The sequence below is a fragment of the Pseudorca crassidens genome, chromosome 19 (assembly GCF_039906515.1).
Source record: "Pseudorca crassidens isolate mPseCra1 chromosome 19, mPseCra1.hap1, whole genome shotgun sequence".
Lineage (NCBI taxonomy): Eukaryota > Metazoa > Chordata > Mammalia > Artiodactyla > Delphinidae > Pseudorca > Pseudorca crassidens.
In genome coordinates, this window is record NC_090314.1 from 58,068,993 (window position 1) to 58,094,291 (window position 25,299).

Genomic DNA, 25,299 nt, shown 5'->3' on the forward strand with positions numbered 1-25,299 from the left:
AGGCAGAGGTGAGCTCTGGGGACACACCTGGCTTGAGGCCCTTGGAGGAGCCAGCTCTGGTACCCGAGGGCAGGAGGCCAAGGAGACACTGCAGAGATCTCGTTCCCACGAGTCTGGAGCTGTGAGCACATCTTTGCCAGTGCCAGCATCATGCAGGTCGCCAGGACGCCCCCACTTCCCTTGGTGGCCATCAGGACCTGGTGGAGCCTGTCATGGGTGATGACAGCACCAGCGCTGTCGAGGTGCCCAAGGTGAGGCAGAAGCCTAGCCATCTGCCCGCCAGGAAATGGCACAGTCTTCAGTCCTGGACACCTCGTACCTAAGGGGCTGCGCCCAGTCCCACAAGTCTCAGTCCTGGGAGAGGCCTAGACCCCGGTCCATCTGGCCCAGGACTCTCAATCGACCCCTGAGAATGCCGCCCTAGCCCCTCCCTTGTGTCTTGATGGGACCTAGTTCAATGAAGGTATCAGGTGGTGATGCAGAGGGGCTCAGATCCAGGACCCGCAGGCCAGGAAGAGAGGCACGATCTGTCCGGGTCTCGAGTGAGCTTTGCCCAGCTCAGCGGCCTTCCACGGTCCAGGTGGTGGCAGGAGGTGCAGGTGAGAAGGGCAAGGGCCACCTTTGCCACGGTTTGGCTTCGCCTTGGAGCAGGGCGGGACTGGCTGAGGCTGGAGCCGAAAGATGGCCAGGAAGGATGACCATCTGGACACCCACAGCCAGGGGCACAGGGGCTGTGATGTCGGGGGAGGGCATCCAGAGGGAGGCTGGGTGTCTGCAGACGGCTCCTGTGGTCTCAGGTCACTTGGGGACCAGGAGAGGCTGGGCTGGGCAGGAATTGCGGGGGCGGGGAGGGGGGTGGACCACAGCCCCAGGCACATGCCCCAGGGTTTCACACGGCCCCTGACTCCACTGTTCCAGATCGGTGGCCTCCGGGCCCTTCCCGCTCCAGTGACAAGGGCCCTGCCCAGCCTGGACACAGAGGAATGAGGACAGCAGAACGACGTGCGGTCCAGGGAAGAGGGCGTCTACCATCTTGTATTATTTTTCGGGGACTGAGCCTAAAGTAACCAGAAAGAACAAGTGTTTGAACAACTAATAAAAGGGTTTGAGTCTCCAGGGGATTTGGTGCAATCTGACGTCGAAGGAGAAGTTTGATTTTTTTTTTCTTCCAGCAACCTTTCTCCCCTCTTCCAACAGAAACATCTTTTCCCTACAACCGGTGTCAGAAAATAGCTTCTGGCGAGTTGGGGAGGAACATTCCCAAACCTGGGAGGAGCCGACTTGGCCAGCCCTTTGCAAAGGGTCAGAGCACCATTGCACGTCTGAACCCAGGCCGCCGGGACCCGCTACAAGCCAGAGTCTTGGGAAAGCCTGACCGGTCTCAGCACGGCCACTTCCAGAGGCTCTGTGGCCTCTCTGGGTCAGTCTGCTTACCTGTCAGAGGCGGTGAGAGAGCTACTTAGATCACTTACCCCCAGGGCCCTGTCTAACCCTAAAATGGTCTGGTTCTGGGACACACACACACACACACACACACACACACACACACACTGTGATCTAAGAGACGGAGCAGTGGCCCTGCACCCCATCCACTGCCGGATCTGCACCACCCTTCCCACTAAAGGGGCTGAAGCCAGCCCATCTTCCCTTCAAATACCCTCCACAGAACTCCCCCGGCCCTGGCCCCAGTGGAGGGGATCCCAGAGGAAAGCTGCCTCGTCTCACATAAGCCCAGATGCTGCACGAGACCCGAGACAGGAGCCGGGCCCAGAGGTCCACGCTGATCGCACAGGACACGGACCCAGGCTTAGCTGAAGAACCCTTCCCTGGGGAGAGGTGTCAGCTACTATGGTGCACAGAAGGAAAACCCAGCAGCGGCCTTCCTGGGAGCTGGATTCAGAGCCGGGGGGGGGGGGGGGGGGGGGGGGGAGGAAACGCCCACAGGCCAGGGTGGAGGGGCAGATCAGACACCGAGAACCCAGATCGGACACGACATTCCCAGAAGAAGGGTTAATAAAGCAGAAACGTGTTTATTAGGCACCCTTGCTCCTCACAGAGGAGCAAGACCCGGGACAGAAGCGCCTGAGACATCTCTCAAGGTTGCAGGAATCTCTCTGAAGACTCCAGAGAACGTAGGTGCTGACTGGCCGCCACCCCAGGAAGAACACAATTTGGCTGGAGCGTGGCCGCCGCAGGTGACCTTGACACGAAGCCAGGTGACCCTGACACGAAGCCGGAGTTGGCTCCTGGACTCCACAGACACTGAGGAGTGGGTGAGGGGCCCGGGGACGCCCAGCCGAACTGGCAGATGGGGAGGGCCTCCCGGCTGAGGCCCTGACCTGTCCTGAGCCAGCGAGGGGGAGGGGGAGGGGCTCCCAGGGGCTCCCAGGAAGACCCTCGCCCGGTCAGGTCCCCAGATCTTCCCGCCTCCTCCTGGTGCCGCCTCAGTCCCACACGTAGGGGTTTCTAAAGACCTGGGAGTTCTTGCCTTCCTTCGGCAGGGTGGCCTCCTGGTGGCTCTGGGCTGCGTAGATGTCTTCGGCCCGCAGGGTGGAGTTGGCACTGCCCATCACCTGGCTGTTAGCAGTGGCCCGCGGGAGGATGACGTCGTAAGCTCCTTCCGACTGGAAGGAAGAACAGGCGGTGTCACAGCTGGGTTCTGCCCGGGCGGATGCACACACACTCCCACTCCGCTTCCTGCAGGGCTGCGCCTGCCAGCTCCCCCTTCCCTCCCTGCCCTCCTCCTCTGCCCCCTTCCAGCCGGGCCTGGGATGGATGACTCCGAGTCTGGAAATGGAGGAGCTGACCTCTGACCTCCAGCCCCTTATCTCACCCTGCAGAGGGCCACCCTCTGGGCATGGAAATGAGGCTCCCAGTCACCTCCGATGGTCCTGGGGCTTCACACAGTGGACGGCTCTTTCCAAAAGGATCTTCCTCTCAAGCCCTGTCCCACTCCCTAAACCTTGGGGCCCAACAGAGAGTGAAACACACAGGGCTTCTGTGACCCGCCCGGCTACGCTCCCAGGCCCCCTTCCTCCAAGACTCTTAGCTGAGTACCCCCGGTGGCATTACACCCCCCCAACGGCATCACTGGCTGTTGTGCCGGGCCCAGAACACCCTTCTGTCAGGCCCCAGGCGTGTCACCCGTTTCTCATCCAGCAGTCTGATTTAGAGACTTAAACCCCGAATGGTTTGGGGTTTGAGAGTTTTAAGTTTTGGAGACTTAAAATCCAAAGTCTCTGCCTGGATCCTGGTCGGAGCTGCGTTGCTTCTGTTCCTGTGTGGGTGAGGCTGGGGCATGGGTCCCAGGTCCCACCCTGGAGGGAAGGTGAGCTCCAGGCCTCACCTGCCTCATCCCTAGGCACACAGCTGCCACCAAACCCCCGCAGCTCCAGGGCCCCAAGCTGCCTTCTGAACCCACTCAGACCCGGGTGGTCCTCCCAACCCATTTACCATCTCCAACTCCCCCTCCCCCTGTAGCTCCTGGAACATCTAGATCGAGGACGGGTTCTCCAACCTGGCTGTGTGTCAGAATCACCTGACTGTTTATGAAGCCACAGCCATGCCTAGGGGGCCCCACCCCGCGGTGAGCTGGTGAATGTTTCACGACCCTGATCTGTAATGTTGGCAGATCTCTGTGGGCGGTTATTCCCATCATGCCTTGGATAACTCCAAGTTATCGAGGTGACATCACTGAAGAGATGCTAACTGTTCGCTCCATCACACCGCTGGCCCTTGTGCCTTTTTAGCAAGCTCCCGGGGGATGGTAACGCTGGGGGTCGAGGGACCATGTTTCTGGAGCCTCCGTGAGAGAAAATATCTATTAGTTCAGCTCCTTCCTGAAGAAGCACGACTCCATGCACACAGGTGAGGGGTGGCCAGGTGGGGCACCCTGGGGGTCTGGGGGCCGGCAAACTGTGCTTGTGCCCTTCAGAGATTCATTCCTCGGCCTATCCTGGCTCCTGGCCGCAGCCTCCCTCTCCTGGGACCTAGCTGCAGGTTCAGGCTCTGGAGAGCGAGGGGTCTCCCCAAGAGCAACTGTCAGCCAGCCGGGGAGGAGGCACGTATAGGAGTGAGTAAGACTAACCCACTGGCTTCCTGTTCCCACCCGCCCTCCCTTGGCTAATGGAGCATCTGGTTTCCAGAGCCCAGGGGAGGTGTAAGGTCGAGAGCTGCTGCCTGCTGGTGGGGGGAAGGGAGCAGGAGAGCCTCTTGGGACAGCTGTGGTGGAGCAGCTAATACCTACCCAGACCTGCCCTGTGGTCCTCGGTCCACCACGAATGGTACCTACCTGGCTGAGGCCCCCCCTTGTCCCTCCCTAAGCTGCTTAGGGGAAAGCTGGCAGCTCCCACCAGCTCAGAGAGAGACTGTTCTGAGCAGCTGTCCTCAGTGGGTGTTTGACACCCCGATGACATGGGGCAGACAGGTCCCGCCACAGTGTCGCGAAAGGCAGTAGGAGCATCAACCCCAGGAGGAAGGCTTCGGGAGCTGGGGTCCCGGGCTCCCGAAGGCTGACGCATCGGATGCAGAGCCTGCCTTCTCCCTCCCGCTGCCACCCACCCTGCGCACCCGGGCACCCCACTCACCGGGGCTTTGTGTATCAGGGTCATCTCAGTGGGCTGGTACACACTGGTCAGCAGCTGCCCGTTGTACCCGCTGTACGGTGACACTGGTCTCTTAGCTGCAAGGAGACATAGCAGCTGTTCCGGGCTGGGCTTTAAGCTCCCTTTCCTGCTCTCAGGCAAGGCTCCCCAGGAGGCAGGGAGAGGGAAAAGGGGGCTAGGCCAGCCCTGGGGGTGAGGCTGCGGGTGTACCCCACCCCGTGGAGCCCAGCATCACTTTGTTTAGATGCACAGAGAGCACAATGCTCGCCTTCCCCTGGGGCTTTCCCTGCAGCATGAGACCCCCTCCCACCGAAAAAACGTCCCGTCAGCAACCTTCACATCCCCTTCCGCCCTCTGGGGCCAGAGGCCAAGAGGGGCACATGGACCTTCGGCCGCCTTCCAAGATGGCCAGCCTCCAGCTCTGGCCTCTCCTGCTGTGGGCCAGCTGCCAGGCGCCAGGGTAAATAAGCAGAGACCCCACTGCCCAAGAGTCTGCATGGGGCAGGGCTGGGTGCTGTTTGCCCAGGACCCAGAGCTCCACCGGGGGGACTGCAGGCACATCCGGTCCTGTGGCCCCCTGGCAAGTTTCCAGAACTATTTTCAGCTCTGGGAACACTTCCCTGTGCCTTCCGGGGTGTCGATTTCCCGATCTGTCCTACGCTGCTGGGCGCTGGGTCGGAGGAAAGCTGCTGACCAATTCTGGGGGCCGGGGAGAGGGCTGAGCCGCGAGGGCCGGGGCAGCGGATGCCCGTCTCCTGCTGGCTGATGGCCCTGTGGCTCTAAAGGGACCACAACTCTATAGGGCTTCCTAAGTGCTGGGCTCACTCAATTGATTTTTCCATTTAGAAAAAATAAAATAAAAGGAAAAAAAACGCTTACAGCCCCAGAAGTGTTTGCCTTGAGGACAAAGGCTCTCTGGCCAGCGGGTGACAGCAAAGGTGGGGGCCGCCGAGGCTCCTCCCAACATTCGTCCCCAAGCCTCACCAACTGCACCTTCCCCCCTCACTTGGCACCAGGCTGTGCGGATGCCAGGGGCCACGCCACTGGGCAGGTCAAAGGTCAGTGCCTGGCAGGGTGAGGATCACTCCTTTCCCCAAGGCGGAGATTACAGGGATCGCAGCTTGTAGAGAAAAAAAAAGGCAGAGAGTTCCGATTCTGAAACCTCCCCTGCCTCTGCCTCTGCCTCTGCCTCTGACCCCTGGCAGAGGTCCCAGAGGTAGTGCTCAACAATCAGGCAGGTCAAGTCTTAAGCCCCCAACACCTCGATCAGCAGAGTAGGGGGTCAGCGTCCAGGCTTTCCGGGTCACAGCAGACGAAGGGGCTGTATCCAGCCGGCTAAGAAAGCACGTGAGACGCATGCCACAGGGCACATCCGGAAAGGCTCAGTGCCTGGCACTCAGTGTGTGCTCAATAAACGCTAGTGGTCCTTACAGTGAACAAATGCCAGAAAGAGGCTCCTTCCTTAGGGAGCTGGGAGCACGTCTGACCGAGTCTCCTGGAGAATGGCCACCCCCTCCTGCCTCCCAAGCTTTTTCCGACGGGGGCTCGGCCCAGGCTGCAGGGGCTTCTCTTGCCTTCTTGCTGCTTCCACCTCCGAGGCGCCCTCGGCTCCAACCACCAAGGCTCTGGGGCTGCCTAGCACCTCAGGAGAGCCCCATCCCATTAACAGAGCCGGGGCAGGAGCTCGGGGACAAGCTGGCTATTGGATACCGGGTGCTGCTTAGATCAGCATGTGGCACACGCGATTTTATGAAAAAGAAAAAAGTTTGAACTGAAAAGACTGTAAGAGGAAACTAAGACTATGGATATGTACATAATGGAAAAACAAGCTCTGGAAGGATAATAATATTGACAGAGCTAATAGCTAATACTTCTAGAGTATCTTCCAAGCGCCAGAAGATGCATTAATTGAATCCTCAAAAGAATCCTATGAAACAGGAACCATTATTATCCCCATTTTACAGATGAGGAAACTGAGGCAGGAAAATATTAGCCAACAGTGATCAGTTCTGGGGACAGAACAGGAGGGAATGGGGTAGAACTGACAGTGGAGGGAAATTTTACCTGTAATGTGTAAAATTTTACAATGAAAATATATTCATGAATTGCGCGAGTATAGGAAAAAAATCCTTAAAAAAATGGAATTTAGGGGACTTCCCTGGTGGCGCAGTGGTTAAGAATCCACCTGCCAACGCAGGGGACATGGGTTCAGTCCCTGGTCCGGGAAGATCCCACATGCCTCGGAGCAACTAAGCCTGTGCACCACAACTACTGAGCCCGCACTCTAGAGCCACAACTACTGAGCCTACGCGCCACAACTACTAGAGCCTGCGTGCTGCAACTACCGAGCCCACGTGCTGCAACGACTGAAGCCTGTATGCCTAGAGCCCGTGCTCCGCAACAAGAGAAGCCACCGCAGTGAGAAGCCCGCGCACCGCAATGAAGAGTAGCCTCCGCTCGCTGGAACCAGAGAAAGCCCGTGCGCAGCAGCAGAGACCCAACGCAGCCAAAAAGAAATAAAGAATTTTTTTTTAAATATGCAATTTAGGGACTTTAAGGCAGAAAACTCTGGATAATCTCAGGAACCTCCCATTTTGCCCAGGAGACCAGCCCCCTGTCCTGCAGTAAACCACCTGGAATAAAAGGGGACCTGGGGGGAGGTCCCTGGTGGTCCAGTGGTTAGGACTTGGCACCTTCACTGCTGCGGCCCAGGTTCAATCCCTGGCTGGGGAACTGAGGTCCCACAGGCTGCATGGTGTGGCCAACAATTTTTAAAAACTAAAAAAAGAAAATAAAAGGGCACCTGGGGAGGATGTCCCATGACCCACCTGAGGCTGGCTCGTCCATGGAAAACGCCTTGTTTTCCACAAACATGCTCTGGCCCTTCTGCTCTTTCAGGATGGTCTCGTAGCCCACGCCCCGGGTGGGGTACAGGTCCCCCTGGTAGCTCTGCTCCGGGCTGGGCTTGGTCACCTGGGAGACCTCAGGGATGACATAGAAGAGCACGAAGGCCCAGGCATTGGCGGCGAGGGTGATGGCCAACGTGGGGTCATCCCACGTGGGGCTGTTGCGCTGCCGGTTGCCGTAGGTGTACATGACAATCCAAACCACCCAGATGGCGATGGAGGTGGCCGTGGTGAGCAGCACGAAGACCCCGTGCTTCCGCCAGCGCTTGAAGCGGCCGCACAGGGTGGGCCAGGCCCCCGTAAAGGCGCAGAGCAGCAGCAGCATGACGTAGATCAACGCCATGACGAAGTCCACGTTGGCGATGGCACAGGGGGAGGCAGTGGCCCAGCTGGCACTGCCGTTGGCCGGAGGGCCACCCTCGCCGCCGCCTGCCCGCACCAGCGTGATGACCAGCCACTCCGTGTTGATGATCACCTCCACGAGGCTCAGCAGCAGGGCCACGACGAAGACCACCCAGCCCCGGGGCCCGTGGTTCTTCCGGACCAGGAAGTTGAGGGCTAACACGTGAGCCACTAGGCAGGCGAAGCAGATGGCGAACAGGACCCCGAAGAGGAAGCGCCGAGAGGCGCAGGTGGAGAAGTCAGGCTTCACCACGCAGGCGAAGACGAGGCAGAAGAGGCCCAGGGTCCCCAGCAGGAAGAACACCTGGGTCCCCAGCAGGCTCCGCTTCTTGGTGTCCTGCACGAAGGGGAGGCTGGCCACGAGGAAGATGGTGAGGACAAAAGTGGTGACGATGCCCGCCCCCGCCACTGCCTCCAAGATGATGCCCCAAGCCCCAGAGCGGTCACACAGGTTGTAATAGAGGGGGTTGAGGTCCGGGCTGCAGCCAGCTGGGGCGTGGTTCTGGGCCCGGGCCCCTGGGAGTAGGAAGAGAGGCAGTCCCAGGCATATCAGCACCGCTTCCTGGATGGCCATCCTGGCTCCCAGGCCAGGCCCCAGCTGGGTCCCTAGAGACGGAGGGGAGAAAAGGCACAATCAGTCCTCCAGGGCAAACTCTGACACACGAGGTGCCGTCGCCCCCATCCTGAACCACGGCACACTGACCTTGTCTGTGCCTCTGGGCTTCAGAATCGTTCTTAACACAGAATTCCTGGGCCTTGTACCAAGTGACCAGAGAGGCAAATGAGATGAAACCCAAGTGTGATCCCTGTTCCCGGTCATGGAAAAGGAGGAAACTGTGCTGAATTTTCAGGCCCCTCCTCCTCCCCCAAATCATAACCTGGGCCCAGATACTCCCTGAGCTCTTGCAGGTGGGCTGGGGGCTGAGGTTTGTGAGCGAGTTCACTCAGCACTCAGTTCCTCTCTGTCCCGGGACTTGCAGAGTTCAAATGGCCAGACACCACGCCCCTCCACTCTGTCCCTGTGACGCCTGAGTCTACGGCAAATCAGCCACTCATTCATTCATTCGGCGAGTATTTCACAAGCACCTGTAACAGGTGCAAACTGCAACCAGACAAAGTGAAGAGACGATTGAAAAGTTGTATGTATCAACACTTTTCCCCTGACGCCTCCCTACCACTGCCCTTTTCTGCCCTTCATTTTACGGCTTTTAGTGCCAACGCTTCTCCTCAGAATCCAAAGTTCTTTGCAAGCTCAGTTGCTAGAGTCTCAAGAATAAAATCAACGAATTTCTGGGACTTTCCTGGTGGCACAGTAGGTAAGACTCCGTGCTCCCAATGCGGGGGGCCTGGGTTCAATCCCTGGTCAGGAAACTAGATCCCACACGCATGCCGCAACTGAGAGTTCGCGTGCCTCAACTCAGGAGCCGCCTGCCACAACTAAGACTCAGAGCAACCAAGTAAATAAATAAATATTAAAAAAAAAACAACAACGAATTTCCCAGCTAGGGAGTTAATGACTTAATGCAAAAATCCTCCTATGAGGCATTAACATTTTAAAAGCGAGAACCAGGCAAGGGCAAAGCAAAACCCAAAGAAATTAATCTATAATGGAAGAAATTAATCTATAATGTGTAGAGGCACATCTACAGTTGAGGCACTGTAGCTAGAAGGCAAGAAAGATGTCTTTTATTCACACCAGGAAGGTAACTTACTACTGCAACGACTCACTGGACCGGTCCCGGACAGCAGCCTTACTAAATGCTGTAGACTGGCACCAAAGAAAACCAAACCCCTGCTTTCAGTACCAGCTGGATTTTCCCTGTGTGAAGTGGAGGTAAAGAGTGTGGCAGGTTAAGAGAAATTAAAGACCAAATCAGTGAGTTTTCTACTCAAAGACTTTAAATTTACCTGGAGGACAGAAAATTTAAATGCTCTAAAAAGCAAGTCATAAATTCCAAAATTCTATGAAATGCAGGGACTCCACATTTAAATCACCCCTTATTATGTTCAAGTAACTAGGTGTAACCCCGCCTCTTCCTCTCTCACCTCTTGGACCCAGGAACTTTCCAGAAAGACAGCAACCAAGCTTTCCTGGGCTGATAGTGACCACTAGTGGCTGGGAGGGGAATGGCACGATCCAACTTCCCCACCACCTCTCTTTCTTCCCTTTAGGAGGTGGAGTGTAGATTTGCACACCGCTAAGCCCTTAATGTTTTCACCATTCCTGGTTAGTTAATATATAACAGGTAAACAGAACTGTCTCTCCATGATTGAGAAAGGGAAGGACGCTGCTACTAAGTCAGAGGAAATAAAACTCAAAATTAAGTGAAACTGACAGAATAAAGATCAACAACTTTCAAAGTCCTGTAAGATATCCTCTACATATGCTCCTTGAAAGCATTTTAGGTCTCTCAGCCTTCCCAACTACAACCTTGTCTGCCAATTAAGCTTGCTTTTCCCCAAACAACACCTACCATTAACTTTTTTTTTTTCGGTACGCGGGCCTCTCACTGCTGTGGCCTCTCCCGCTGCGGAGCACAGGCTCCAGATGTGCAGGCTCCGTGGCATGTGGGATCTTCCCGGACCGGGGCACGAACCCGTGTCCCCTGCATCGGCAGGCGGACTCTCAACCACTGCGCCACCAGGGAAGCCTTACCATTAACTTTTAATAAATTCACACTCCTGTGTGAATTTATTATTGTTTTCCTACATAAATGGTACCGTAACGCAGCTAGTTTCTCTCGACTTCCAATGCAAAAGCATGTTTCCCCTACATCACGATTTAAATAAGCTCTTGTGGGGGACTTTGTGTAACAGTAAATCAATAAAGCACAAACTGTACTCTATTTACAAAGGCTGGGAAGAGAAAAGAGGAATCGGAGAGGGCTAATGGATAAGGAATATTGAACCACTCCGGGAGATAATTAATGGATACCGTGCTATGGGGTCCTAGGCACTCAACTCCCTCATGAGTATTTCTGGCTCACAGCAAAACAGCTAGACCTTGGGGTGAAGCTGGAGATGTGGTATGAACCCTGAGAATGGTCACTCAGACTTAGCCTCCGGCAATCTGCACATCTTCAAGAGCTGCTCATCCCATCTCCCTCCGCCGGGTCCCCAGGTCAGAACAGACAAATATTCCAAATCAGCAAATATTTACTGTGCGTCTAGGGGGACCGGGCCCAGTAGTTCCCCTAGACGCACAGTGGAAAATACAAAGATGAACAAACACAGTCCAAAAGGTAGGTCTACAAGAAAACTACCCAAAGAAGAATAAGGTAAGTGTCACACAAAAGAATTTACCTCTGGGGAGAGAAAAGTGCTACAGGAACACAGAGGAGGAAGTTCTTCCCAGCTGAGGGGGTCAGAAAGGACAGAGTGAAGAACACCTCCCAACAGCATTTTATTCAGTTTCTAATCAAATTCACCAAATATGAACTGAGTCTGTAAAGGGAGGTTGCAGCTGGCTGGCTACAGATTAGAGACACTACAGGGAAGGAGTTTAGGGCTTGATTCTAAAGGCAGTGGGTAGGGAGGGTGGGAGGGAAGGAGACGCAAGAGAGAGGAGATATGGGAACATATGTATGTATATGTATAACTGATTCACTTTGTTATAAAGCAGAAACTAACACATCATTGTAAAGCAATTATACTCCAATAAAGATGTTAAAAAAATAAATAAATAAAGGCAGTGGGGAGCCACTGAAGGCTGTTTTTTAAATGATGAGGGCATAACCAGCGCTGTGCTTTAAGATTTAAGTCTGGGAAAAAAAGCATAGGCAATCGATTTGTTGAGGACACATTCATCCCCCGCTAAAGACCAAGGCCAAAGGTAAGGCCTAATGGAGATCTTTTCCCAGATAAAGTCTAAGGCCTGGCTGGATGTGGGGGAAAGGATGCTAAGTCCACGCTGCAAGTTCAAATCTTGTAACAGCCACGTCATTACAAAGCACCAAGGCCGCTCCCACTTAGCCTGCGACCACTGTGTCAATCCCTCTTCTTGGTCTGTCTTGCTCTTAGAGCCATACCTGCCTGTACCTTGCGAGAATCCAACACCTCATAAGAGCTTGGGCCAGGGCCAGAGAAGCTTCACAGCCCGCACCCCAATTTCCTTCTCACTTTGCTGTTGGCCCTGGACCTTACCCTTTAAGCCTGTCGGTCCCACCAACATGGGAACTTCAAAGTGGGGGAGTGGAGAGACAGCCAGACACCAACTCAAGTGGGGAAATCGGACCCATTGGGCCTGGTTCTTGTCCAATGCCTGGGACAGCGACCCTTGGAGGCCAGCAGGAGACTTAAAGAAAGCTCAGCCCAGTGTCCTTCCACATCCAGGAATGCAGATTCAGCCAGCCAAGGGATGCTGTGTTTGAAGATGGCGGCCAAGGGGGAAAGGGCTTGGATGAAACAGACCAGCTCTGCCTTGAGACTCTCCCTCCTGCGGGTCCCTAGAGCCTGCACTTCCAGGCTGTCTTCTGACCCTCGATCGTTAGAATTGTGTGCGTAGGCGTCTCCCCTACCTGGCTGTAAGGTCTGAGGGGAGTGAACAAGACTTGTTTTTCTTAGCATCCCCTGCAACATCTAGTCTTGCACTGAACACAGTAGGCATTTGAAAAGCATTCACTGAACGGATTTGGTGCCCATTTCTCCCCGTCCCAGTCCGCCCTCTTCATTTTAGAGTCACGTCTCCTGCTTTAAGGTTCTCAGTAGGGGAGACTTCCCTGGTGGTCTAGTGGTTAAGACTCCGAGCTCCCAATGCAGGGGGCCCAGGTTCGATCCAGGGTCAGGGAACTAGATCCCACATGCCACAACTAAGAGTCCGCGTGCTGCAACTAAAGATCCCGCGTGCCTCAACTAAGACCTGGCACAGCCAAATAAATATATTTTTTTAAAAAAGGTTCTCAGTAGGACCAAGGAGGGGGACCTCCTTCAGTCCCATGAGTTCCCCCCACACCATGGCTGCAGCCCAGCCGAGCTGCAGATTATTTTCTGGACAAAGGGGCCCTTTTGCTTCACCTCCCTGGAATCAGTTATACAAGTATTTTTAATCACCTCTGAAATCGGCCTTTCCCTAGGCTCAGCCACTCAGTCCCCAGCTCAGGTCTGAGTCAGCCCAATCCAGTTCCAGAATCCCCTTCCTCCCTCTTTCCCTCTCCCAGGGGAGGCAGAGAGACCTCAGCAGAGTGGTGGCTCAGAGGCCCAGCCAGCCCTGAATGGGCTTCACCCAGCAAGGATGAGGCAGCCAGGCCTTCTCACCTTTCCTCACTCCCCTACCATCTACACGAAAGCCTGAGAACCATCCTGAAAAGGGCAACACGAGCTTCACACTGCAGCCTTGGTCTGTCTCCTGGGCTCAAAGGGACAGAGTAAGATACAGACCCACAGCCAGGGACCTTCAAGGGTGCCACGACCATGTAGAGGCCCCTCTCCGAGGCGCCTAAGCAGAGCCACAGAGGAGCCTCCTTCCTGCCGGGTCTGCCGCCACTCAGCAGCCCATGAAGAGAGACGGATGGACCCACTGGCAGCCTTCCCACATCCTCCCCTTCTCCCATCCATCTCCTCCTTCCTCTCCGCCCCCGGTTAGGTCCTGCCGTCTTACTCCTCTGTTCAGGGGGCTCTGGTGTTTAAACCAACCAATAAGAAGAGGGGTCGGAGATGCCTGTACCTGTACGGGGCTACTTCAGAGCCCAAGTTGGGGGGTGGGGTAGAGGGCTTCCAGGAACCCCAGGCTTAGACCTTCACACCGAGGGTGGATATTCGGCTCCCAGTTCCCTGAACATTCTGAAACACGTGAGTCCTCAACCCAAGGGTCCGCTCTGGAAAGCCACTCCGGAATGCGCCCCACCCCCCAGCGGCACGCCCTTCCCCAGCCACAGATAAAGGCCCAGGCAGGGAACCTCCAAGAGCACAAAACCCTATTTCAACATATTCGGGTCCCTGAGCTCTAGGATCAAGAGCGTGGGGTTTTTTCAATGACTGCGTTTTGCTGGATTTGAAACTGTGGGTCTGGGGCTGGAGAGGCGCAACTGCACCTCCGCGGCTGGGAAGGGCGCAGGAAACCCCGTGGGGCGTGAGGGAGGAGCGGGGAAAGAGAAGGGATCTAGAAGCCACGCCGCCAAAGGTAGAGGGCCTACGACTGACCGAAGTTCCGAACTTCCCGCAGGAAGATTAAGCCCTCCCCTCCCTATACCTCTCGCCGGGACCGGGGTCCACACCCACGCTCCCCTGGATGGCGGAACAGAAAGAGCAGGGGGCCAACCTCTCTCCCATTTCCTCAGGTCCCAGAAACCTGCCCTCCCCATCCACGGTAGCGGGCCGCGGAGAGGACGCCGGCCCCCCAGTCACTACTGGCCGCGGAGTCACGCAGAGAGGCTGCGAGGGAGGAGGGGGTAGTCCTTGGAGACCCCGATCGTGGAGTTCTCCCTCGCCGCCAACTCCGAGCCGCAGCGCCGGGCTTCCCACACCCCCAGTCCCCACCCTGCTCCGCTTTGGAAAGTTTCTGCGAGCGAGCGAAGTAGAAGCGGTGTCCTCCGCGCCCCGGTTCGCCACCCCTGGGCCTCAACCCTCGCCCACTCCCCACCAGCCCGACCCCACTCTTCCCGGCGGCCGAGGGGAAGGCGGAGCGAGCAGGCTGCAGCCCTTACCTGGGACGCGTCGCCGGCCCAGCTCCGGCGCGGCGTCCGGGGCCAAGTCCAGGCGGGGCGCGAGCGGGGGTGGGAGGGACTCGGCGCAGAGAGCGGGGCCAGGCCCAACCCTGGTCTGAGGTGGCGGGGCTCAGGCGGGGGATCGGGGCGCAGGGCCTGCCTCTCCCCGGGACTCGGAGCTGGCTGCGCTCCGTCTCTCGCCCTCGCGCTGGCCTCTGCCCGCGCTCGGCTCCTTTCTCGCAGCGAGGGTGGGCCGGCGCCTGCATCACCGTGACATCACCTCCATTGAGGAGCTTATCGGGCGCCCGCGGCGCTCCAGGTACGTGCAATCCGCTTACACAGTAACAAAGCCCGGCCGGCCCTCCCCCCACCCATCCCCGACTCACCTCCAGGCTGCGACTAGACGCACTTTCCGGCAGGGGAGGGAGATCGGAGTTTCTGGCCAGGCCGGCTTGTGGGCTGCTGCTGTTTACTGCCACGCCCCCGCACGCGGGCGCGCGCACACTCACGCGCACTTACTTTCGGGACTCGGTTTTCTCTCCGGAAAGCGGTTTGGGGTGCAGCCCAACACAATTCGCGGGCGGGCTCTCCCTCTCCGCGAGTCCCAGCGCGCGCGCACACAAACACGCGCGGGGGCCACCTTGGTGCGTCTCTCCGGGGCGGACACCTAGTCTTTGTCACCTTCGTCCTGGCTCTCCCGTGAGACACACGCGGGGCACAGTTCGCCGCTCCGGACTAGAGCGAGGCGCACACTCAGATACAAAGTCTGTCTTTGTCGCGCCTTCTGCCCTCCCCGAGCTTGCACACGTGGACACACCACACACCGAGCGTCCACCTCTTGCACGCGCGATCCTTCCCCGGCACCCGGCTCACCAAGTGTGCGTGGGAACGCCACCCCGCGCGCCCCTAACGCCGTGGGCCGGGCCCAGAACCACTCGGGACCGTGGGCAGAAGTCGCCCTGGGTCCGACTACCCGGCGCCTGGGTTTCCTGCGATCGCCGGGACACGGTCCACCTTAGCGCGCGCTCCCCTCCCCGTGTCCCCGTTCCCTGTTCGGACCTGTCCTAATTAGCCTTCACGGTTCAGTTCCCCGAAGTACAGTGTTTAACCCGGCCCCCGCGGTCTCTGCGCTCCGTGACACATCGGCCTGGCCACCGAGTCCTGCCCCTGCCGCCGCCCGGGGACTTTTGCACGAGTTCGAGTTCCCCCCTCCCCGTACCCCAACCTCACTCCCTATCCTGGGGTGCGTCAGCGGGTTGCCCCCCTTTCCTCCCCGGTCCCAGGAATCAGCAGAAGGGGAACTGCAGAAATGGGGAAGCGAATCCAACCTAGGATCACCCCGGCCCAGTAAACAAGAGATTTTCCCGCTGCCTTCCCCTAGGGCTGCGGGCTCCGCGGGAGGTGGGCTACGCAGCGGGGCCTAGTTGGCAAGCGCCGGAGGCCCGGTGGGGCCGGGGCGCACGGAGAAGGGAGTGCTTGTTGCGCCTGGCCGGGGCCCAGGGGACGCGGAGGCAAGGCCGGGCGCCGGGTCTCCGGGGTGCTGGTTCTCGTGACGCCGAGTTGCCTGGGGGATCGCCAGCGGCGCGCGGTCGGAGTCAGCCGGTGGCCTGGCGGGCGGCTGGGCGTGTTGGTTCTGCCCGGAGCGCCCGGGAGGAGGGCGGGAATCGTGGGGGGAGGTGGCTGGTCTGGGGCTGGGGGTAGCAAGGTGGGGGAGGGCGCAGGCAGAGGGGAGGGGACCTCCCGGGCTGTTTGTTTGCGTGCTTCCATCTATGACAACCAGAAGTCAAACTCCCTGAATCACCCGGAGCTGCCGGAGCGATAAACCCCACGCTGGCTCCTCCCCTCGCACACCAGTTTTCGGACTCCTGGAGGGAATGTTTGCTTAGCAGCCTGGGCTGGCGGTGAGGCCCTGCTTTTCTAGAACCCTATATCTCTTCCTGCGCCTGGCCCTCTCTGGCTGGCCTGGAAAACGTGAGGACTGAATTGTTTCAATTCTTTTCAATGTTGAGAGGAAGAGCGCATTGCTGTGCCTTTGGTCTCCTTCCCCTAATAACTCCACCTCCTGCATCTCAGGGACGACCCCGCGCACACACACACCGGACGTGAGCACGTGCAGACCTGTGTAAGGGCCAGGCAGTGGGGGGCCCACCCTGAAAGGGGGAGCAGCAGGTCAGACCTTCCCGAAACAGATCAGTCACTCTAACCTCTGACTAATTTTCATCAGCTGGGCAACCAACGCTGAAACAAGTTTGCTGGGAGGGGTCCCTCATTAGCATATGTTTAAAGCCAGATCTAGGAGCCTGGGAAAGGGGTGGGGAAAGTGGTGGGGAGACCAGGATACAAGTGACCTCAGGGAGACACAGGTGAATTCGGGATCTGTCTCGATCGTGGAGAACCCCTTCACCCTCCAGAGACTTCTCCCATGAGGCAAGTCTCACCCCTCCCTCCGGGCCCAGGCAGGGGCCAGGTTGGGGTATCCGGTGCCTGGCCACCCACTGGCAGTGTACTGGAAACAGGCCTGGACACCTCAGTGAATGAGCTCCGCCCCCAGCCAGCCCTGTGCCTTGACGGCAGTGGAAATGTAGGGCCGTTTTCTGAGAACGGTTTGCTCTCCCCCTTTCCGCCCCATCTCACTCTGGAACATCTCACTCTGGAACAGGATACGCCTTCAAGACAAAGGAAGGCCCTCGGGGCAGACGACCTGGGGCTTCTGAGGCTCCAGGATCCCTGGTGCCCTTGGCTTTAATCCCCCAGGGCCTGTCAATAGCAGGAACACTGGAGGGTGGAGATCCTGAGAGCCTCACCCCCAGCCCTGGGAGCTGGACGGCTGTGGGTCCCGATGGACACGGCCAGTGGCCGGGAGAGAAGTTTGGTGGGAGGCGCCATTGCGTCAAAGACTCCAACCGCAGACTCATCTGCGCCCCCAGGTACCCTTCGCCCAATGTAATAATACATCGGCACGTAAGCCTTTATGAACTCCCATCTTCCCTGAAAGGTAACACTTTGAGAAGCGGTCCCATAGGGACACTGCCTTCCCACTGTTCAGATAGATCTTGGATCAATGGATTGTGTGGACGGCGTCTGTACCCCTCCTTCCCAGCACGGTGTGTGAGTTCCTGTTGGCCGCCGGCTGATCGAAACTACCTTTATGCATTGGAACAATTCCTTTTTGAGCCGCATGAGTCTAAGCTAGTGACAAGGCCCAGGGTGGGGTGCAACTTTGCCACTTGCCGGTTGTATGGCCTGGACAAGTCACTTCACTGCTCTGAGCCCCACTTTCCTCTACTATAAAGAGGTCAGGATAGCACCACCCCCAATCCTTGGAACGAAGCCATGTCTACGATGGGCCTCGCACAAGCTTGACACTCAGATGCTCAGTGATCAACCTCTCCTTTCCTGGTCCATCCCCTCTGAGCCTTAGTCCCCTGACAGTTAAAAAGGCCTAGCAGTGGGAATTCCCTGGTGGTCCAGAGGTTAGGACTCCGCACTTCCACTGCCAGGGGCGCGGGTTCAATCCCTGGTCAGGGAACTAAGGTCCCGCAAGCCATGCATCGCGGCCAAAAAAAAAAAAAAAGTTCTAGCAGTGTTTAATCCAAACTCTTGTAGCAGCCTCGCCGTGCCATGCTCTGGGCTTCTCCTGTGCTATTCCTTTCCTCCCCCAACCCCCTTTCCCTGTCTGACCAAAGGTTTTTAAAACCTGCCCAGCCTCAAAGCTCAGCTCCAATGTCCCTTTCTCTGCCATGCTTTCCTCACCTTCCCCAGAATGAACCGCTGTGAGCTGCCCTGTTTACCCACAGCCTAGTATGCATTTGTTTATTTATCATTTATCTCGGTGTATCTTAGCCTTCTCAGTTCTTGTCCTCTCAATAGCAGGGACACGTCTCACTCGTTGTGTTGTTCCCGGTATCTGGCACCGAACCTGACACTCGGAAGATCCATTTATTCTATGGTTTGAACCCTAGCAGCAAGAGTTGAGACATGGCCCCTGGAGGGCAGCCCCCTGCTGACTTTCCCCATCACCCTGGGGTGGACCACTGCAAACACCATGCAAACAGGGCCGTGCCTGCCTTGCCCACTGGCCACAGGCCTTCCTGGGAAGCAGGCAAGCCCAGTACCTGCTGGAGACACCACCTCCCCTGGGCCGGCAACACCCTGCATTAGAATGCAGGGTAGGGGCCTTGGCAACCCAACTTGGGGCACTGGAGGAGCAGGTGAGCTGGCCCCGGGGGTGCTCGAGGTCAGTTCTGCTCCCTAGAGGGGCTTCCCTATTGCCTGGGTAGCAGGGGTCCTGGATTGCCGGTTCAGTGTGCAGAATCTCTTTCAGGAGCCATTTCCTCCTCCGGGGACTGGGAGGCCGGCTCTCCCTCCCTAGAGGGTTGAGTGCCCCTGATCTTGCCGCCTGGCCCCCTGGCCCCCGTGGAGCAGACGTAGTCCCTCGCTGAGCTGAGGGCGAGGCTCTTGGCCCCCTGACAGGTAGGTGCCTGGAATCTTGCACTCGGCAGCTGGGTGTACCCAAACCAGCTGGTAAACAGATTTTGCGTTTGACCTCTCCTTGCTCCCAGGCTCCGCATTAACTGGTTCCTGCCCAGGCTGCGGTGTCTGGCTAAGTTTCCTCTTCTCTTCAGCTCCTAGGACTGCCGGCTTGGAGCAGCCTGATACCACCTGGCATTTTGAGAGGACCCAGGTACCACGGTGGCCCCTTAAGAAGCAGGAAGCCAGGGGCCAGGGAGCAGGTGAGATAAACACCCATTCGCCACAACCCGCTGCCCATGGATGACCCCTCTGGGAGGGTACCCGGAAGCGGGCCTAGGGCAGAACCTGCCGGAATGTCACCTGACGCTGAGCCCGTCCATGGTGACCACAAAACCTGCCTCTCCCTCTCCCCCCTTCCCTGCCCATGGCTCAGTGGCCACTAACCAGCTCCCTGTTAGAAGGAGAGAGCTGCATTTTCTGAGCTGCCCAGGTCTGGAGAACCTCCGTCAATAGACTGAGTGAATCTAGGAACCAGGGTCCAGGGATTCAGGCCCCTCAACCCGCCCCTTCCAAAAACAGAAAAGAAATGTGTACACAGCAGTGTTTAGTCCCCCTTCCCTTCCTTGAGGAAGAGTCTCCCCTCACACCCCCCCACGCCCCCCTTGTGAGAACATTTCAGGGCAGGCGCACCCTCCCACTGGGGTTACACACACACAACCTAATCACCCTGCCTGCAGTCTTCCTTCCGTTCCCTGACACCTCCAGTCACCTGCAAACCCCCTCTGCTGCGGGACATTCACTGACTTCCCCCTGGCATTCTCGGCTCCTAAGATCGTCACTGGTTCCCATTCCCTCTGAGTAAAAGATCTAACTCCCTTGCCCAGCATTTAAGGCCCCTGCAGCCTGCATTCAACCTGGACTGGCCACCTCCTCTCCCTCCTCTTCCCCACAGGAAACGGCCACTGCAGCCTGAGAGGTCAGCTCTGGGTCTGGCCACCGGACTGACCTTCCTGTGGCTTCACTCACAATGTCCCCCACTCTCAATCCAGGGTGCCCCTTCCCGGCCTCTCTAAACCGTTCCCCTTTTAAAGCCTCTGCTTCTCCCAGAAGCCTTTGCTGGTGACCCCGCCCCATACAACTCCTCCCTCTGCCCTCCCAAAGCTTCCCCTCTAGCATGAATTTGCCAATCTTGTGCTGCTTTGCACAGTTAATTATATTTTATACATAGATATCTGGCCTCTGTAATTCCATGATAGGCTCAGTGAGGAGCAGATTTCATGCCTAGCCTTCCCTGCAGCCCCCAGGATACTGCTCTGTACCTATAATAAAATGGGTGGAATGATGGGCCAGGACCTGAGGGATGCTGTCAGCCTTTTCTAGGGGGAAGGGGTGGGTTCCGGGTCTAGGCTTGGCCTGGCTGCTGTCCTGAGCTCCACACTCAGATCCCCGCCTCCCAGAATCCCAGGCCAAGAAGCTCAGAGACACACAAACACTGGCTCATCTAATAATGCAACAACACCCATGATAGTTTATACCTCTGTGTAGCACTGTACAACTTTCCGTGTCTTTTATATATATTTGATCTTGACAACCCTAGGAGTTCAATTTCAAACTGAGGTTCGGGCTTCCCTGGTGGCACAGTGGTTGAGAGTCCGCCTGCCAATGCAGGGGACGTGGGTTCGTGTCCCGGTCCGGGAAGATCCCACATGCCGCGGAGCGGCTGGGCCCGTGAGCCATGGCCGCTAAGCCTGCGCGTCCGGAGGCTGTGCTCCGCAGTGGGAGAGGCCACAACGGTGAGAGGCCCGCATACCACAAAAAAAATCCCAAAAACCCAAAAAACTGAGGTTCATAAAGGCTAAGGGACTAGCCCTGGATTAGAACCCACTGGTTTTAACTCTGCTGGACTGGTTTTAACTTCGCTGTTCTATGTCCCAAAGCGCTTTCATATCTCTTATGTAGCTCATTTTCTGCTCTACGAATGTTTGTTTATGTACATGTCTCATGTCTTCAACCAGGGTGTAAGCTCTTTGAGGGAAAGATGTGTACCTGGTCCATCCTTGCCCGTGACAGGGCCTCGATCAGTGTTTGCCAGGGGGACTTCCCTGGCGGTCCGCACTTCCATGCAGGGGTCACACTTTCTATCCCCGGTCGGGGAAGATCTCGCATGGCGTGCAGTGCAGCCAAAAAAAAAAAAAAAAAAAAAAATTTGCGAGGGAGTAAATAGATGAAGGCTCTGCATGGGCCAGTACAGGAGAAGGACATTGGAAACAGAGCTGACCAGCTGTCTAGTCTGCAGCCTTCCTTCTCAGCCCCTCTCCCTACTCCCAACAATCCCATCGCCTTCAGAAGCCAGCCTCACGACAGCGCTGCACTGGGCAGCTGCCTGGCCTGTGGCTGGGCTGTGTGTCTCCCTCTCTGCCCTTTCTCCCTTCTTCAGCCCTGTTCTCCTGGTGGCCGCCAGCCCGCTGTGGTCACGTCCTCTCTGTGCACACCACAGCCTGCCCACCTTCAGGACGGCTCTGCCCTTCATCAGCCTCGCCAGCCACCAGCCTAGATGACCCAAAGCCTTCAAAAGACACGGTCTCTGCCCCCACCCCTTCGCCTGGGATTTGGGGGCACCCTGAGGGTCCTCTCAAACTCAGCCAGGACCCCAAGGGGACAGGGGGAGAGTCAGGGTGCCACAGGAGAGCCAGAACTGCCTGCACTCACCAGACATGGCGCCTCCAGCAGGGCAGTGCCAGCCAGCTGGCATCTGGGTGGAGTTCGGTCCCAGCTGTTCCGGCCGCTGCTTGAGGCTCGACTCCAGCTCCATTGCCGGAAGCCCAGCTGCTGCGGTGCAGCCCGAGGCTGCTGGGAACCGAGCTGCGCTATTCTGGGACTGTGATGGAGCTCCGGGACGCCTGGCAGCAGCTGAAATTTCAGCCCCTTTGGTAGACGTGCTGTTTGCTTTCCCTCCGATGATAAGGCAGAGTTCAAATCATCATACAAAGTTCAGAACCACTGATGGTGCATCTGAGTGTCTTAATAGCAGTTGTGGTTTTGCTAAAGTGGGGACTGGCCATAAACAATCTATACTTCAGCCCTCGGCTACAACAGCCTTCATTCTTGCTGTCACTCACACCACACAACCTGTAGTCATTTTCCTTTAGTTTTATAGTTTGTCCTCATACCCACTCTGCCACATTAACCCATCCACTGGCATTCTGGTGCAGTCCCTCACATTTAAATCCAATGATGGATTTCCTCTGAGAGCCGTCTCCCTCCCTCCCTCCCTCCCTCCCTCCCTCCCTCCCTCCCTCCCTCCCTTCCTCCCTCCCTTCCTTCCTTCCTTCTTAAATTGAGATGGGAAGATCTGATTCTGCAGTACAAACAATCAAGTATGAAGACTGAGTTTGGGTGACAAAAGACTAGGGTCATAATCAAACCCAATTTACAACAAAGTTAAGCCCCCGTGACTAACCTGTTTTGGGAGAGCCCTCAGAGAAGCCCCCTGAGATGATGCCTGGTTTTATTATCCTCATGTGGGAACTGGAGGCCAAGTTGGGAAGAGAGCCTACCTAAGGTCACAAGTGATGGACGTAAAGCTTAGGCCCGGTGTTTTGATCTCCTGCCATGAAATCATAGACTTTTAGAGCTGGAAAGGGCAACAGAGTTGTCCAAAGAGCACAGAACTTGCTCATCTGTAAAATGAGGTGATAATCCCTGCCCCTCTTCCCCTGCAGAGATTACATGAAACCACGGATCTGAGAACCCTTGGCTGGAGTGACCAGTGATTTGGGACCGTCCGGTCCCAGGCTCGTCTTCCTCCGCTGCCAGTCTGTGTAGGGAGAAAGCAACTCACAAAAATGGAAACAAGCTTGTCCTTAGGCTTTCCCAAACGTCAGCACACAGCTTCAGGGTCCGTTGTTGTGTTTGTTTAAAAAGCAGATTTCTCGGTTCCATTCTGGGCTATGGAATTTGAGTCTCTAGCCAAGAAGAAGCCTAAGTGGCTGTCTGTAAAAATCCCCTCTCCCCACTGCCAAATATGATTAATGATGCACACTGCCCTTGAGAACCAAGGTCAAACCAAGAATCGTTCAAGTCACCTATGAGGAGAGGAAGGTGGAAAAACACAACTGGTGCGGATGGCCCGTGAAGGATTCTGTGTCGTCACAGCCAGGTGGGCAGCTTCCCTGCTTTTTGGGGAATGAGGGCCATTGGAGGATGAGCGTGTTGGGGGAACCACTGGCCGAAGCCACCTGCCCTGACCAGGCAAGATAGTAATCACTTGCATGAGTTATCTTATAACAGGAGGTCCTGGTAAGGAACATGGAACTAACAAGCTACCACCAACTGGAAGGATTTGGGAAAGGTCAAAAGGAGAGAGCAGACGCCAGTGCATATGTCCTACCAACCTCCCAGAATCCTTCTCGCTGTAATTCATCTTGGCCGAGCCATGCGCGAGCCACCAGGAAGGACCCTGCGTCAGAGTGATTGGCCAGAGCCAACCGGGAGACTAACCCCATCACCATAAAACCTGAGACTGCGAGCCACGTGGCAGAGCAGTTCTCCCGGGTTCCCTTACCCCGCTGGCTCTCCACCCGGGCGCCCTTTCCCATTAAAGTCTCTTGCTTTGGGCTTCCCTGGTGGTGCAGTGGTTAAGAATCTGCCTGCCAGTGTAGGGGACATGGGTTTGATCCCTGGTCCGGGAAGATCCCACATGCCACGGAGCAATTAAGCGCGTGCACCGCAACTACAGAGCCTGTGCTGTAGAGCCCGTGAGCCACAACTACTGAGCCCGCATGCCACAACTACTGAGCCTGCATGCCACAACTACTGAAGCCCGCACGCCACAACTACTGAAGCCCGCACGCCACAACTACTGAAGCCCGCACGCCTAGAGCCCAGGCTCCGCAGCAAGAGAAGCCACCGCAATGAGAAGCCCGCACACTGCAACAAAGAGTAGCCCCCGCTCGCCGCAACTAAAGAAAGCCCGCTCGCAGCAATGAAGACCCAACACAGCCAAAAATAAATAAATAAAATAAATAAATTTATTTTAAAAAATAGATTAAAAAAAAAGTCTCTTGCTTTGTCAGCACGTGTGTCTCCTCGGACAATTCATTTCCAAGTGTTAGACAAGAGCCCACTCTCGAGCCCTGGAAGGGGTCCCCCTTCCTGCAACATAAGGGTGGAGCCAGGGTGGGAAGCACAGAACAGACCCACAAGGGATGCGTTCCAGGAAATGAGAGCCTTGCAGTTTTCTGTTCCTTCGCACATCCACTCTTTGGCCCTCCTGTGTTGAAGGCATGACTAAGGATCAGGAAGTCACTATTAGGCTTCTCTTCCTTTGTCTTTATTAATTTGGCTGCCAAATATTTTCCAGTCTGGTCTGAAATCATCCCAGTTAGGGCATGGTTCCTCGGAGTTCAAGTCTCATCATAACCTAGAGCTTATTATCAAGACTATAGATTTTCTATAGCACAGGGAACTCTGCTCAATATTCTGTAATAACCTAAATGGGAAAAGAATTTGGAAAAGAATAGATACATGTATATGTATAACTGAATCACTTTGCTGTACACCTGAAACTAACACAAGATTGTTAATCAACTATATTCCAATATAAAATAAAAATGAATGGACTTCCCTGGCGGTCCAGTGGTTAAGAATCTGCTTTCCAATGAAGGGGACACAGGTTCAATCCCTGGTCGGGGAACGAAGATCCCACATGCCGCGGGGCAACTAAGCCTGCGCTGCAACTACTGAGCCCGCACGTTCTGGAGCCCGTGTGCCGCAACTGAGACCCAAGGCAGCCAAATAAATAAAATAAAATAAAAATTTAGAAAAGACTATAGATTTTCTGAATCTGCCCCAGATTCTGTATTTTAACAAGTTCTCCAAGCGATGCTTGTGTCTCATAGAATTTGAGAGTCACCGAAATACAAATCTATCTTGAAGACAAGCAGACGCTTCCCAGGAACGCAAAGTGATGAAAAGAACTGGGGCCGAGGAACAGTAGCCGACCGGAGGGTGAGTGGTTGGAGAGCAGCGTGATTAAATGAACACACTCCCGGCAGTGGGGTTTTCATGGAGAGAGAAGTAATGAGAGTGCGTTAGAATGTGGAGTCCTCAGGGGCGCAATGCTGCAGTGAGAGGCATTGGGCAGACCCATAATCTGAAGCCCCCAGACTCTTGTCTGTTGGAAGATGAGGGTCCCGGAGGTGGGAGGGGGACCAGAGCGCAAGAAGAAAGTTGTGAGCCAGCCCCAAAGACCAGCCCTCAGAAACATTTTTC

General features: G+C 56.2%; 1 protein-coding gene and 2 long non-coding RNA genes across 20 annotated transcripts; 2 read left to right on the top strand and 1 right to left on the bottom strand.

Moving 5' to 3' along the window:
- The first annotated feature begins 464 nt into the window (after nucleotides 1–464).
- On the top strand, nucleotides 465–1,114 carry LOC137212410 (uncharacterized). The gene is made up of 2 exons (XR_010937505.1): nucleotides 465–599; nucleotides 919–1,114. It is a non-coding gene; the product is annotated as an uncharacterized lncRNA (long non-coding RNA).
- On the bottom strand, nucleotides 474–21,852 carry GPRC5C (G protein-coupled receptor class C group 5 member C). Of its 10 annotated transcripts, none has more exons than XM_067715752.1 (5): nucleotides 8,616–9,457; nucleotides 7,433–8,518; nucleotides 4,587–4,681; nucleotides 2,475–2,624; nucleotides 474–668 (listed from the first exon to the last, which is right to left on the bottom strand). In XM_067715752.1, exons 1-5 carry the CDS (start codon nucleotides 8,785–8,787, stop codon nucleotides 489–491), a joined length of 1,683 nt encoding a protein of 560 aa, XP_067571853.1. In that variant the 5' UTR covers nucleotides 8,788–9,457; the 3' UTR covers nucleotides 474–488. The 10 variants fall into 10 exon arrangements, 9 of the variants coding, with proteins under 9 accessions (XP_067571853.1, XP_067571857.1, XP_067571855.1 ...); XM_067715756.1 differs by lacking the exon at nucleotides 474–668 and adding an exon at nucleotides 675–1,058 and having other exon boundaries at nucleotides 2,489–2,624; nucleotides 8,616–9,443; XM_067715754.1 differs by lacking the exon at nucleotides 474–668 and adding an exon at nucleotides 675–1,058 and having other exon boundaries at nucleotides 8,616–9,442.
- LOC137212408 (uncharacterized) lies at nucleotides 13,485–25,005 on the top strand. 9 transcript variants are annotated; one of them, XR_010937496.1, is made up of 6 exons: nucleotides 13,485–13,699; nucleotides 14,188–14,872; nucleotides 19,179–19,286; nucleotides 20,624–20,819; nucleotides 21,464–21,606; nucleotides 22,749–24,999. It is a non-coding gene; the product is annotated as an uncharacterized lncRNA (long non-coding RNA). The 9 variants fall into 9 exon arrangements; XR_010937499.1 differs by having other exon boundaries at nucleotides 21,539–21,606; XR_010937503.1 differs by lacking the exons at nucleotides 13,485–13,699; nucleotides 14,188–14,872 and adding exons at nucleotides 16,280–17,480; nucleotides 18,424–19,026 and having other exon boundaries at nucleotides 22,749–25,005.
- The last annotated feature ends 294 nt before the right edge of the window (nucleotides 25,006–25,299 follow it).

Bases quoted from the DNA above. Each gene is read 5' to 3' on its own strand.
- GPRC5C (XM_067715751.1), bottom strand. From the start codon at position 8,787: ATGATTTGGGGGAGGAGGAGGGGCCTGAAAATTCAGCACAGTTTCCTC. The intron at 8,519-8,615 runs GTCAGTGTGCCG...CTCCGTCTCTAG, and splicing joins AGCCCAGAGGCACAGACAAG to GGACCCAGCTGGGGCCTGGC. The intron at 2,625-4,586 runs GTGAGTGGGGTG...TCTTCCTTCCAG, and splicing joins CCCTGATACACAAAGCCCCG to TCGGAAGGAGCTTACGACGT.